The following is a 13,179-nucleotide window of genomic DNA, read 5'->3' as shown; positions in this document are numbered from 1 at the left end:
GCGATCAATACACACTATCCCCAATGAAGGAAAGCGACAGGCAATCGAATATGTGGCAATCCGTTGAGAGTTTAAATTGATGAAAAACCACTTTACATTGCAACGACTTTATATTATATCTTTTTTTTTCTTTGTCGTTCGACTCTTTTACCGACTTTCGATATAAGTTGGCCAGTAGTGTCTACGTGAATAATGCATGTGCTGTTCGATTGTTGTGGAAATGTGTGATTTGTGGCTAAGATTGGAAAATCAAAATCTTTGCCGTTCATCACACAAATATCAACAAGCTTTCCTTCTTTTTACCATCAAACATTATCATCTATTTAAATCGAGATTGTTTAGAGATGAACGAAAAAATATTGCGCGCAATCGATCATTATTGATTACAATCAATCTTCGTTTAAACATTCTACATTTTTTATTCAGACAAACTAGTTAGTTTTTGACAAATTTTCTGCGTTCACCAGCATTTTAATTCAAACCAATAATGATGATAATGATGATTGAACATAATATAAATTAAATTCAAATATCAATATAACGCTATCGAAACACAAACAAATATTTATATAAACAACATCCAAAAAAATAATGTTTATGCATAATAAAAACTCGTGCACATGTTGAAGCGGGAAAAGAATTTTTTTTTCACCAATTTCTACAATAAATAAGTCAGCACTTTGTATTAAATTACAAATTAATTTTCACACTTTCAAAGATGCATGTATACACTCGTGACCAGCCCACAAAATCATTATTGATTGCCATTTACATTTTGTGCGCTCCTTCTCTCACATACACACATAAGCGTGCACAATTTTTGCCCACTCTTACTCTGCGCAAATTGAATAAGATAAATTGGCGCTTGTGCCAACTAAACAAATATTTAAACACATCGACTGACCGCTTGCAAATGATTAAAATCAATTTTAATTATGCCCATTTAATTGTTGCCCTTTTATTACATTTGTAAAATGAAACCCGCGCGAGCGTAAGTGTGTGTGTATGTATGGAAATTGGACAGAATGAGTCAATGGTGGCAGGGATAGGGGGTATATGACTCAAACAAAAATTCAAAAGAGATAATCTATTGAATGTGTCAAATACAAGTGTAAGATCAAAGCAATTCACAGTCACATACCCAAATGCACCAGCAGAATTGTGCGCTCGTTCTTTCAATTGAATCGTGCCTTAAAATGTGAAGGAAAAGATGATTTGGCACATTTTTGAGCCATTTATATTATCATGCCATAGCGATCAAAAGAGTAAAGTTAATTTTTCATTAAATAAAATGCAAAGTGTGTGTATCATTTGACAGCGATGTTCAGAGCCGTTTAAAATTGTAAAAGTGGCTTTTGTGGCGGTTAATGCCATGCGGTCAATGGTTGTCGGTTTTTTTCTGTTCCAATTTAGAGTGTTGGATTTATCGTCATTAAAGCTCATAAAAATGTATGGCAGCACAACAAAAATGGCTTCATTTGCATAACTGTACACAATTAAATGCATTTGCAATAAGATACATATGATTTAAACAACAATCAACGAACAAACGAACGATAAAAGAACAAAAACCACGCGTAAATATTTTAAAAGCTAACAAATTATTAATCATGTTTAACTGGATGGTGAATTTGTCAATGAATGAAAATAATCTGATCTGAATTGTTTATGACGTATTTAGAAGTTATTTGCATGTGTTTTTTTTGCTAAGAGATGTATGGAGATGTAACGAGGTGACAAAATACATGTGTTCAATTTGTGTGTATGTGTGAGAGAGATAGAGAGAGAGAGAGAGAGAGAATGAAAAACTCGATTATCTTGCATTTGATCTGATTTCAATTTGTTTAAGAGTCTCTATCACTCCCTCTCACGCGCTCACTTAAATAAAACCTTTGCGAGAAAACAATTAAGAAAATGAGATGACAACAAAGACGCAAATACCAGTATCAGTTTGTGTGTTTACGTGTTGGATCTATTTGTCATTTTCCGTTTTTCCGAGTGCAACATTTACGTAATTAAAGGCCTCGATTACTTTTATTGGAATTGCATATATACATAAAAGTGCACGCATGCAATTTATATCCGAGCCAAATGAAATCAAATTAGAACAATTAACAATCGTGAAATAGATCATCGAAATTAATCTCATTATATGCAGCGACAACACCAGCGGCTGGCTCAATAACAGTAAACAATTTTGAATTTGAAATAAGCCGATTGATTTTCAATTTGTTTGCGTTGTTTCTCTCTCTATCTCTATGTGTGTGCGTGTGTGTTGCCACCTAAAAGTAGTAAAACGGTAAAAAAATTCACATACACACCCACAAATTCCCACATGTATGCATTATATGGAGTCGATGTAATTCAAACCAATCTCGCTTTCAATTTCGATATACAAGCGAATGAATGTCGTGTTTTGTTTTGTTTTGCTTTCCTTCATCGTCAAAAGACATGCTATCAGTTTTCTCTGCAAGCCGCTTGCGATCGCGTCATTTTGTTTGTTTTGCTTTAACTTACGTCATCATCATTCGGCGACACAATTATGCCGCAAAAAATCGTCATTGCCTTATTTTTTCATTATTAATGACGATTCAATGTTCAGATTTGTTCAACATCATTTCAACAAAAAGTTTAAGTGTTACACACAAAACAAGATTCAGCATCCAATAAGCACTGATTTAATTACAATTTTAAAAGAAAAATTCAAAATTTCTAAATTTGAATAGATTTTGCATTTATTCAACGCTTTTTTACATTTAGAAAAGAAAAAAACAAACAGTTGAACGATTCAAAAGTTTTGTACATTGAAGAGTGTTCAATATGTTATTAAACTCATTAATTTCTGAAACGTATGACATTTTAAAATCGTGAGAGTGTAACCTCAATTGTTTAACTGGCTGTTCAATTCGAAATACATAAAAATCATTGAAAATGTTTTAAACAATGTTTAATTTAATAAGAGTCAGTTCACAGTTGGCAAAAAAAATCTTGTAGTACAATTATAGTAAGTCAGCTTTGGTGGTTTGATTTACTATGTTAAAAAAAATCCTTGCAAAAAGTTCACTGAGTATGATTTTTTCGCTGCGTGCTACTCATACATACATTGTGTTTTGACTAGTAGGCCACATTTTGCATGGATTTTTTAGTCTCTTTTGTGCGGAATTTCTTCAACTTTGTGAAGTTCAATACGTGTGTATGCTATCTTGGAATCACGTTATCACGGAAATCGTGGTTTTAGCTTGAAGATTCGCCAAATCAAAATGTATTCAAGAAATGAAGTATATTCTTCAAAACTATGTTGATTCGACATTTTGAACATGTGTCCACCCCCTAGATCATCGTTGAGCGTCATAGAACTCGTCTAATATTCTACGCTTCATTTTCTCTAGATCGAAAGTTTTGTAGTGCATCCGAAAATGTACAATATTGTAATTCAACACCAGCCGATCAGCTTATATTGATTGAGAACTTGGCGCTGTTGAATGACAGTACATTGAACATCAAATTACAAAAAATAATTCAAATGATCTTTTACCTTTTCTATTTTCTATCAATTGAAGTCGATCGTTAGATATGTTCGAGTGATTTGGTTGTTTTGCAAAGGATACTGTGATAATATTGAAATGCACATTTACCTGAAAAACATGTATTTGAAGAGCATTAATGGATATTTATTCACTTTTTAGGGAAATTTGGATAGCCTCTGAAAACGTCCGCATTTGATAGATGGCATTAAGACAATATTTACATAGGAATCGGTTAGAATATTCGTGAGCTCAAGAAATTTGTTGAAGTAAAAGAGCAACATATTCATACAAAAAAAGTATGGGCAAGTTGCAATTTTATTAAAGGTTTATACTTTTCAAAATCCATCCAAACAACATTGAAGACAAGGATTTGATCTAGATTCAGAGTACACAATGCTAGATGACGAAATAATAATGTCTCAATTAGATTTGCCATTTTTGAGATCTATGACGCATGTTTTTCAAAAGAGACTATTTGTTGAATAAATTTTACCAACTGCTTCATTACATTCACCAATTACATTCATGGGCTAGGGAGCTATGATGGAGATCTGTGGTTTCGAAAATGGTTAATAATATTGTTGATGGTTGATTTTGTATTAAAGCTACCAAAATTGAATTAAATATTCCGCATTTTCTCTCTGTGCGACCTTTTGAAGCCATACCAAGCATAAATTGCGTTTCTATAAATCCTGTTATTTTTTCACCGAACAACAATGCGGATGCATAAAATTTTCTTTGGTAGGTATGTGCCTACTTTTGGCAAAAAGGTGCTGCATCATTTTGCGTATCGTGCAAATGCTTGCTCCGATGTATATCAATCATAGTAATAAATTGAAAGTTTCTATTTGATGTAACAGGTATAAAGTTGCGATGGTAAGCTTTTAAGTAACTAATCATACAATGAAAGTGGAGGGCTACTCACGTACATATGTATGGACTTTTTGAAAAATTGTAGTGGTTTGTTTGGACTTTCTTGGGGATTTCACTATCGAGCTTCATTGAGATCATTTATTGCTCCACTTTTCTGTGTTCTTCACATCATACAAATGCAGAATCACAACATGGAGTAATTTGGGTCACTCCATTTGTTTATCGAAATAATATAGCTTAAAAGCTTGGATATGGTGCGGTTTTTCGCTAAAGCATAAATGATTTTAGTCGTATTATGAAACGCATGTGTTTCACTTCGTCTACAGTAGGATCTTCTTTGGAAGGTGTTTTAAAACCATTAAACCTCCTCTTGCTCTATTATCCAAAAACTGTTGAAGTCGATAGAATTCGTTGAGAACAATCTGATTAAAGACAAAATTGTGCTTTGAAAAAAACCACAATAATGGCTCACTTCTTAAAAAATAGCATTTCCATGAAAAAAGGACCATCTTTTTATAACTTCACAAAAAGACACCCAAATTAATTATTTCTCGTCTGTTTTTGGATGTATGTTATAGGCGAAGGTCCAAAATACTTGGAAGGTTTGAGAGAAAGTTGAAATAACTCGACAAATCGGTCGGCTAAAACAATGGTCCGTGCAGTGTAAAGTGAATGTGCTATTCGATAGCCTATGAATAAAGGTTTAATGAATTAAAGTTTTGTTGTTTAAATGGCAGACGTCTGAATTTGTACAAACACTTATGATACATATGTTATTATGATGAATTATTTGGATCCCATTTCGGAGTGGGTACTTCACATTTTTCCAGTGTGTCCATAATATATAGATATCGGTACATTATATATGGTCTTCCATATATTGCCGCACGACACCGTATCGCACGATAGAAGTGACATTTATTAGACGGCAAAAATCACAAGTCGCCGTGCGGCAGTAGCAAGAACTGTGTGTATGCGTCACCATGTTTGTCGTCCGCACTCGGTGTCTTCCAGAAATATCTTCCATATATATTGTGTCGATATAGCATCGATACCGACACTATTTCGTGCTATTTCTATATATTGTGGACACACATCATTTTTCTGTCAATTCAATGGTGTTTAAAAAGGTCAATACTTACCAAAATATTTTATAATAAATTGATTGAAACCAAATGCGGACTTAATTTTCATTTATTTTCAAATTTTCGAGAAATTAGCTTTGATTACAATACGGGGACATTTTTTCGCATATTTCACTAACACTATTATTGATAATTAAATGTTAAAGAATTCTATTTGCAATTTTCATTGGTTTACATTTGTAAAACAAAAAGCATCTATACGAGAGATCAAAAGAAGAGCATATTATCTTGGTTCGTTATTTCACTAGTAGATGTGTGAGTGTCTACATTTGTTTTAGTATTGTGTTTGATTTCAGTTTCTCCGTTTAAAATTCAATTATATTTTCATTTAAAAAATGTGCTTTTATTTTTAGCGCTTTATTATAGATCGAAATTTATGATTAATTGGATAAGTACTAGTCATTTAATAATATGCATCTTATCTCTTATTAACATGTTATAAGATTTTATATTATGTCGTCAGAACAGTTCAGTGGTAATAAGATCAAGTCAAAATGGGTCAAACTAAAAAATAAAACGAATTTTCAGTTCATAAAAAAAGTCGTAAAGTTGGTATCAGTATTTTAGAATGATCGCACTGAACTTGAAAAATGAAATTATCTTAATACCGTATTGCCTATTTTTATTTTTCGTAAGTAATTTTTTTCTTCAGAATTGTCTTCGCAAATCAACATTTCATTATTTTAATGAAACACAACCGAGAATGTTTTGTTTGAGCGGTACTCTTAGAGACTTTTATCGGTAGCTTTGTACAAAAATTTCTTTTATAGTAAAAAAAAACCTAAACATAAATATGTGTAACATATTCTAATAATATTCGAACCGCTTTTTCAGAGGAAAAAAAGAAATATTTTCAACATAATATTACAATTGATAACACATTGATAATTTGACAAGATGTACATTATTAAAAAAAAAGTTTAGTAACAAAAGTAAATTAAACTAAATTCGGAACAACTTTTCACATCTATTATTGAAACGAAAGGTGTTCTATTTCCTCTTCGGCATTCTATTAATTAATCAACGATTATTTCAACATTATTATTCAGTTCAAAGTCACTCATTTAAATCGAAATCTATGTGATGCTAATTGGCCGCAATTGTAAGTAAAGCATAAACTTTTGAGCCACGAATTTTGTGTAAAAAAATGTCAACTTAATTTTCTTCATATGTGCTCAAAATCTATCGATTTTTACAGAAACTGAATTAATTGAGATACCTTATAATTTCATCCAAAAATCTATAGATTTTTCGCCGTGTTTGTGTGTGCTTGCATTCTAAGCATTTAATTTGATAAAATTGTGAACTAAAACTTGTCTCAGACTACGATTATATTAGCGCAGAGATTATAAAATCAGTCTGATATATATTGTATAAATGATGCATGCGGATGCTACAGCACCTATTTTTTTATGATATATATGTATAAGTATTAGATAATTTGCGTTAACTGTGTTTCAACTTCTTTTTTTTTTCTCACTAAGATTGGCTTATTGATATTACAGTACACAATCTTTATGTTGTTGATTTTTTTTTTTTTGATAATTCAATAGGCGTTTTTTTTTTAATTTTATTAATATCTTGTCAAAATTGTTTGTTTAATTTTCTTAGTTTTTTCTTTTAATTTGCAAGGCCACCACTTATGTACATTTGAACAGCCGGAAAACAAAATGAAAAAGTCTTAGATATCTGAACATTGTGTAATGATTGTATTTGGTAATAGCTTGATTTTAATGAATAAAGTATGTTGGATTTTAATGTGAAAAAGAAAATTAAGAGAATGTATTTAATGTAATTAAGTCAAAGAAGAAAGACATTGGGGGGAGAGACTCGAAAGCTTCATTCGATTACTGGCAGCGTAAGAAAAGAGCTGAGGTAAGCATTATGCATCTGTCCTGTTTTTACATCTATCGAAAAGGCATCACTTTTCTAAACTTAGTAAAAATGTTTAATCGCTTTGATATTTATTTTTTAATTTTTTTTAACTATAATTCGGACTGTGTGTGTGTGTGTGTATTTATTTTCTCTTTTGTATTTACAAATAATAATTTTTTTAAGCAAATAGATTTTCATTTTGTATTGTATTTTATTATTTAGCCTAAAACGGTTTGATAATCATTTTTGTTGTTGGTCATTTTCCATATTTTTCGCAAAGCATTTTCGATCATTAAATCACTTTGGAGTGGAAAACTTCAACACTTATTACTATCTGTTAAATGTATGTGTCATCGATTCGAAGTAAATTGTCGTAGATAGTAATTCAATTTGGTCATTAATTAGTAGTAAAATATTTGCGTGTAATTTTGACATAACCAACCATAAAGCCATATTGCAATACGTTTGAAACAGCTGAAACGCGTGAATATTCATAGAATTGCATTTTTCACATTTTATATTGTGTATTTTCTTTATGTGGTTTTTTTCTTCATTTGTTATTTCCCATGTTATGCAGATCTAAAAGTCCGATTAGTTGAGCATGTCGGATCGATTTAAAAAAGTTTTTTTTTAACATTAAACGTTATGAATGAGTTGAAAAATTGAAAATGCAGGAATTTCACGCGTAAAATGCGTACGTTTCGTGCAACAAACTGGTTATATATTGTAATAAACCGATGGCAAATTGTATTGAATGTCATACCCATTAATACTACACATTTAATGTGATTCACAGTATTTTCTCTCTATTTTTTTTATTTTTCATTTCAATAAAATCATTCATGCTCCTACATACAATTAAATGTATTTCTCATTTTTAAGATGATGCGGTACGTTTAATCGCATTTTCTTCATAAATCTCATGTGTAACACTTATTGTGTGTAACAAACAAAAATTCATTAAAAATTATTTAAAAATTTAGGATTGCCGATGCATCAAATGCTTCACATATTATAATTTGTTCAAGTAAATTTCAGATTTTAATTACTAGAAATAAAATTTATATTTAATCTCAAATGAATAAAATTTATTATTAGTCTTGTAGTCTATCTTTTTCAATGAAAATTGCTATTTCGTTTAATTTGCGATGCAAGTGTTGTTCTCTAGGTTATTCTTAAATAAAATTCAATAAAATCGCTTCAACGTGATAAATAAGTATAAATAAATGTTTCTTTTTTGTACGTTAAAGGAGACAATTTCATCTTTTTTTTTCATTTTATTTTTTGATAAAATAATTGCGTGAGAATTCAACATATGTATTTATAATGCTTTGAGATTAATTATTTTACACACAGCCAATAAAAAAAAGAAAGAAAGGGAAAAAAGTATTGCGTGTTTGTTCTATGTTTTGTTTTGTTTCATTGAAAATTAGTGTTCATCTTATTTAAAATGACAATATTGGAATACGATTAGTATTCCAACATACAAATTGTTAAATGACAATTTATTAAATCACATAAGCTTCCATTGGAATAAGTTTTCATAATCATCGGCATCATCGTTGCTAAGCTATATTCCGAAGCTTTTATGTAAAAGAGTCTAATATTTAACCGACAATTGTTGCAAAGAAATTATGGTGATTTGTCTAATGTAGTGGAATGTTTGCTATCCTGTAAGAACGATTGAAATACGTGTCTTTATACAATTTATCCAAATTTCTTGTAATCTTCACGCACCTGATCGATTTCATCGAGAGATTCTAATTTTGCGATTGGCGCAAAAGCTGTCCATTGCTCAGTGTCATCAAGTGTTTGGTTGAATGATGAAAATTTGGAACATCTATTGAATAAATGCCAACATTTTTATTGAATTAAATGTTAAAATTACGGGGTTTTTTTGTTAATAAAAAAATACCGCAAAAGATTTTTTTCGGATGAACTATTTGTGCACTCTGGTTGTGATATCGATCGATGAACTTGTGTGGATGATCCAGCCGTTGCAATTCGATGTGCATGTTGTGCCTGTCGTTTTGTATCCATACCAAGTTCAAATGAAAAATCGCTTCCGGATGGTTGTATTGATGACGTCATTAACAGATTTAGCTTTTCTTGTGCCATTTGGTCTTTTATTTGATACTTTTCACAATGCTTTTCAACACCTGACTGAGATTGTAAGATCTCTAAAATATTTGTTATGTCTTTTTTAATGCTTATCTCCATGTTATCTAGACGCGATGCTAGCTCATTGAATTGTGTTGTAAGAGGACTGCAAGCATAAGAAATTCGATATAGTTTTGATTTGTATTTTAATAAAATTGAATAAAATATAATAAAATATACGATTATTCTACCTAATTTCATGCATAGATTGTGGCCGATGAACATGTTGATATGGATGGTAATGATAGTGATGATGACTATTGCTCGATAGTGCTGCATCATCTTCATCTAAATCGCAACGTGGTTTATCGATGTGTGCAGTAACATTATCAATGGGACCTCCTTTTGTTACAGCGGGACCACAAGTACAACTTGTCGTTTGTATAGCACTTAATGTAACCGCATCCCTTTCTTTTTCATGACAACCCACACCATTTGTTCCGAATGTATTTTGATTACGAAATGCATAACACTTGCCACTTGTACTTGCTCCATTTTCAACATGATGCTTTGGACTAGTGCAAGGTGATTCTTTATTTTCCAACGGTTGATGCTTAATATTACGCAAATCAGGAATGCTGCGCTTGATGTGTGTTATCACATCGCTCAGTGAGTATCTATGTCGCGGTTCATAATCGTCATCTGGTTGGTAACCCGTATCTCCAGTGTGCCTAGAACACAAATTCATTCCATTCATATTCAAATTGTTTGTTTTTTTTTTTTTAAATAACCATCTACTTACAATCGGTATGAACGAGTTTCACTGTTTTTGTCAGATACAACTTCTTGCTCCTTTTCGCGAGACGTTGTTCTTCTGAATCGATGACGCAACTCAACGCCCGACTGTTCATCCTATTTGTTATTCAAATATTATTAATCACGTGTAATATATTTTAATTGATAAAAAAAACTATACATGACACTAAATAAAAATATAAATACTATATTAGACATCGGCACAACATTTCAAATATTTAAAATTAGTAATTCTATTCACGTTTATATTCTAATCAAATTGGAAAAACTTTTGATGTTTTATTTACAAGAAAATAAACTACGGTTCAGACGGCTAAAGATGAATGAACTTGAAATAAAAATACGAAACTATATTAAATGACTGTATTAAGGTATATTGAACTCACGTCTCGCATATTGAATGTAATTTCTAAATTATTAACAAAACATTCATAAAATTCTGGATACAGATCTAATACGTCTAATAAATCTTCTCTACGAATCTTATGAAGGTCACAGTAGGTTAACGCACGAACATTACTATTTGACTTTCCCCATGTTGAATGTATACATGGATTTTCACCAAATATATCGTCCTTGCCTATTTATCAAATGAAAAAAACCAGTGTGATTTCAGCGGTATATTAAATTTTTCATAATGAAACTGATCTTACCCAATATCGCCATAACAACATCATCCTTTAGTATTTCAATAGACCCTCGAGCTATGAAATACAGAGATGTCAAGACGTCACCTTTATGAACAAGCGTATCACCTGTAAATATGCGACACAAACACAAACAACCTTAACAATGGTTTTATTTTCAAAAACGAACATATTTGGCAAACACTTACCGGGAGGTGCGTGTGTTGTTTTGAATTTCAAAGACAACGCTCTGGAAGAATAAACAAAATTGATAGAAAAAACCATTAAATTTCAAGCAATCTTTTGTATATTAATAAAATATCGTCGAAGTTTTTCATTATTTTGGAACACAAATTGGCTAGGGGCTTAATACGGCAAAAAAATTCACAGGAATTCACGTAAATTCACATTTTTGAATCGAGTGGTTATTGATGAGTTCGGTAAATTCGTGTGAATAGAATGAAATGTGTCAAAGTAATAAAGTGAGGTTACGATAACCGCAATATTTTTTAATTTATTATTTTTTCAATATTTACAATTGTTTTCGATAGAAAATCGCTCAAAATTGAAAATAAAATTAATTTTTATTAAAAAAATATAAAAAGCATTTACAATTTTGTTACACAAAATATAAATATTTCAGTAATTGCCAGCAGAAACTATTCACCACTATCTCACATATTTGAATGAAATCGCCGTAGAATTCACCGGAATTCATTCGTTTGCAGAAAAATTCAGTTAATTTAGATATTATTGGAAGTATAAATTAAAACGTAAGGATTTTTCACTGAAATTGGGCAGTTATTTCAAGAGAATGGTACACATTTTTTTATTCAAAGTATTGTCCATCGCTAGCCACTACTTTTTCCCATTTTCCAGGCAATTCATGGATTCCGTGCCAAAAGAATGGGTGTTGTTTTGAACGAACCACGAACCGACCACTTTTTTCAAATATTCCAATATATTATATAAAATACTCTTGTAAATACTAGAGTACAAGTATTTGCTAAAGCACAAGTACTTGCCAGAGTACAAATTGTAAAAATATATATTATTGAAAAGAAAATGTTTTAATGAAAAACCGAAAAAATGGTTTTTTCTTGATTTGTATAATTAAAAAAATGTTTTATTTTAGTTTTTTTATTTTTTATTGTGTGTTTTATTTATTTATTTATTTATCCGTGGATTATGGTGGATTATGTACATTAAACTAATTTTGAACAATAAGTTCATTGTGCAAGAGTACTAGATTTGTACTAAAACTAGTACTAAAATCTAGTACCAAATATCAACGAAAATTTTATAATTGACATAACCTCTTCTTTGACCACATTTATTTGAAGCGTCTCAACATGGTAAGTTTGCTTCTTTTCACATATTTTAAAAATATTTTATTTAAAACTTAGAATATTTAAAAAAAATTACTAGATTAAATGTGGTCAAAAAAGAGGTTATGTCAATTATAAAATTTTCGTTGATATTTGGTACTAGATTTTAGTTTTTAGTACTAGTTTTAGTACAAATCTAGTATTCTTGCACAATGAACGTATTGTTCAAAATTAGTTTAATGTACATAATCCACGGATAAATAAATAAATAAATAAATAAATAAAACACACAATAAAAAATAAAATAAAACATTTTTTTTTAATTATACAAATTAAGAAAAAACCATTTTTTTGGTTTTTCATTAAAACATTTTCTTTTCAATAATATTTTTACAATGAGTCGTTCAAGTAACTAGAGTAATACTCTAATAGCTAAAGTATTTTGTTAAGTATATTGGAAATATTGGTGGCATATTCGTATATATTTGTTTATATTCTTTTTCGAAGTTGTTTCGCAATCTCCCCCTAGACCGACCCAATTTGCGATTTCCTCCGAAGAAGTGAAGCGTTTGCCTGCCAATTCGTTTTGCATCGTTCAAAACAAGTAGTAATCAGAAGGAGCAATGTCTGGTGAATACGGCGGGTGGGGTAAGACTTCCCACTTAGTTGTTTCCAAGTATTGTTTGACGACATTTGCAACATGTGGCCAAGCATTGTCATGTTGAAGAATTAACCGGTTGTGTTTTCCCCTCCATTCTTTCCGATCTTTGTCCAATGCTCGCTACAATCGCATCACTTGTAGTCGATAGAGATCTCCTGTGACTGTTTCACCCGGTTCCAGAAGCTCATAATACACGATACCCTTTTGATCCCACCAAACACAGAGCAT

At 30.9% G+C, this 13,179-nt stretch overlaps 1 protein-coding gene across 5 annotated transcripts in view; it reads right to left on the bottom strand.

Annotated features, from left to right (window-relative positions):
* Window positions 1–7,608: 7,608 nt before the first annotated feature.
* The window catches only part of LOC116340508 (potassium voltage-gated channel unc-103), a 36,791-nt gene continuing 31,220 nt past the window's right edge, over window positions 7,609–13,179 (bottom strand). For all 5 annotated transcript variants that reach the window (XM_031767056.1, XM_031767063.1, XM_031767070.1 and 2 more), the window contains 8 exons: window positions 11,172–11,212; window positions 10,990–11,091; window positions 10,723–10,916; window positions 10,323–10,432; window positions 9,772–10,251; window positions 9,336–9,686; window positions 9,158–9,260; window positions 7,609–9,091 (listed from right to left, as the gene is read on the bottom strand). In XM_031767056.1, coding sequence (XP_031622916.1) covers window positions 9,053–9,091; window positions 9,158–9,260; window positions 9,336–9,686; window positions 9,772–10,251; window positions 10,323–10,432; window positions 10,723–10,916; window positions 10,990–11,091; window positions 11,172–11,212 — 1,420 coding nt within the window. In that variant the 3' untranslated portion in view covers window positions 7,609–9,052. The remainder of the gene's footprint in view (window positions 9,092–9,157; window positions 9,261–9,335; window positions 9,687–9,771; window positions 10,252–10,322; window positions 10,433–10,722; window positions 10,917–10,989; window positions 11,092–11,171; window positions 11,213–13,179) is intronic.

Source organism: Contarinia nasturtii, unplaced genomic scaffold (genome assembly GCF_009176525.2).
Source record: "Contarinia nasturtii isolate CC-2019 unplaced genomic scaffold, AAFC_CNas_1.1 Cnas_scaffold_129, whole genome shotgun sequence".
Taxonomy (NCBI): domain Eukaryota; kingdom Metazoa; phylum Arthropoda; class Insecta; order Diptera; family Cecidomyiidae; genus Contarinia; species Contarinia nasturtii.
Note: the sequence above shows the minus strand (reverse complement) of the source record. Positions and strands in the feature narration are given on the sequence as shown.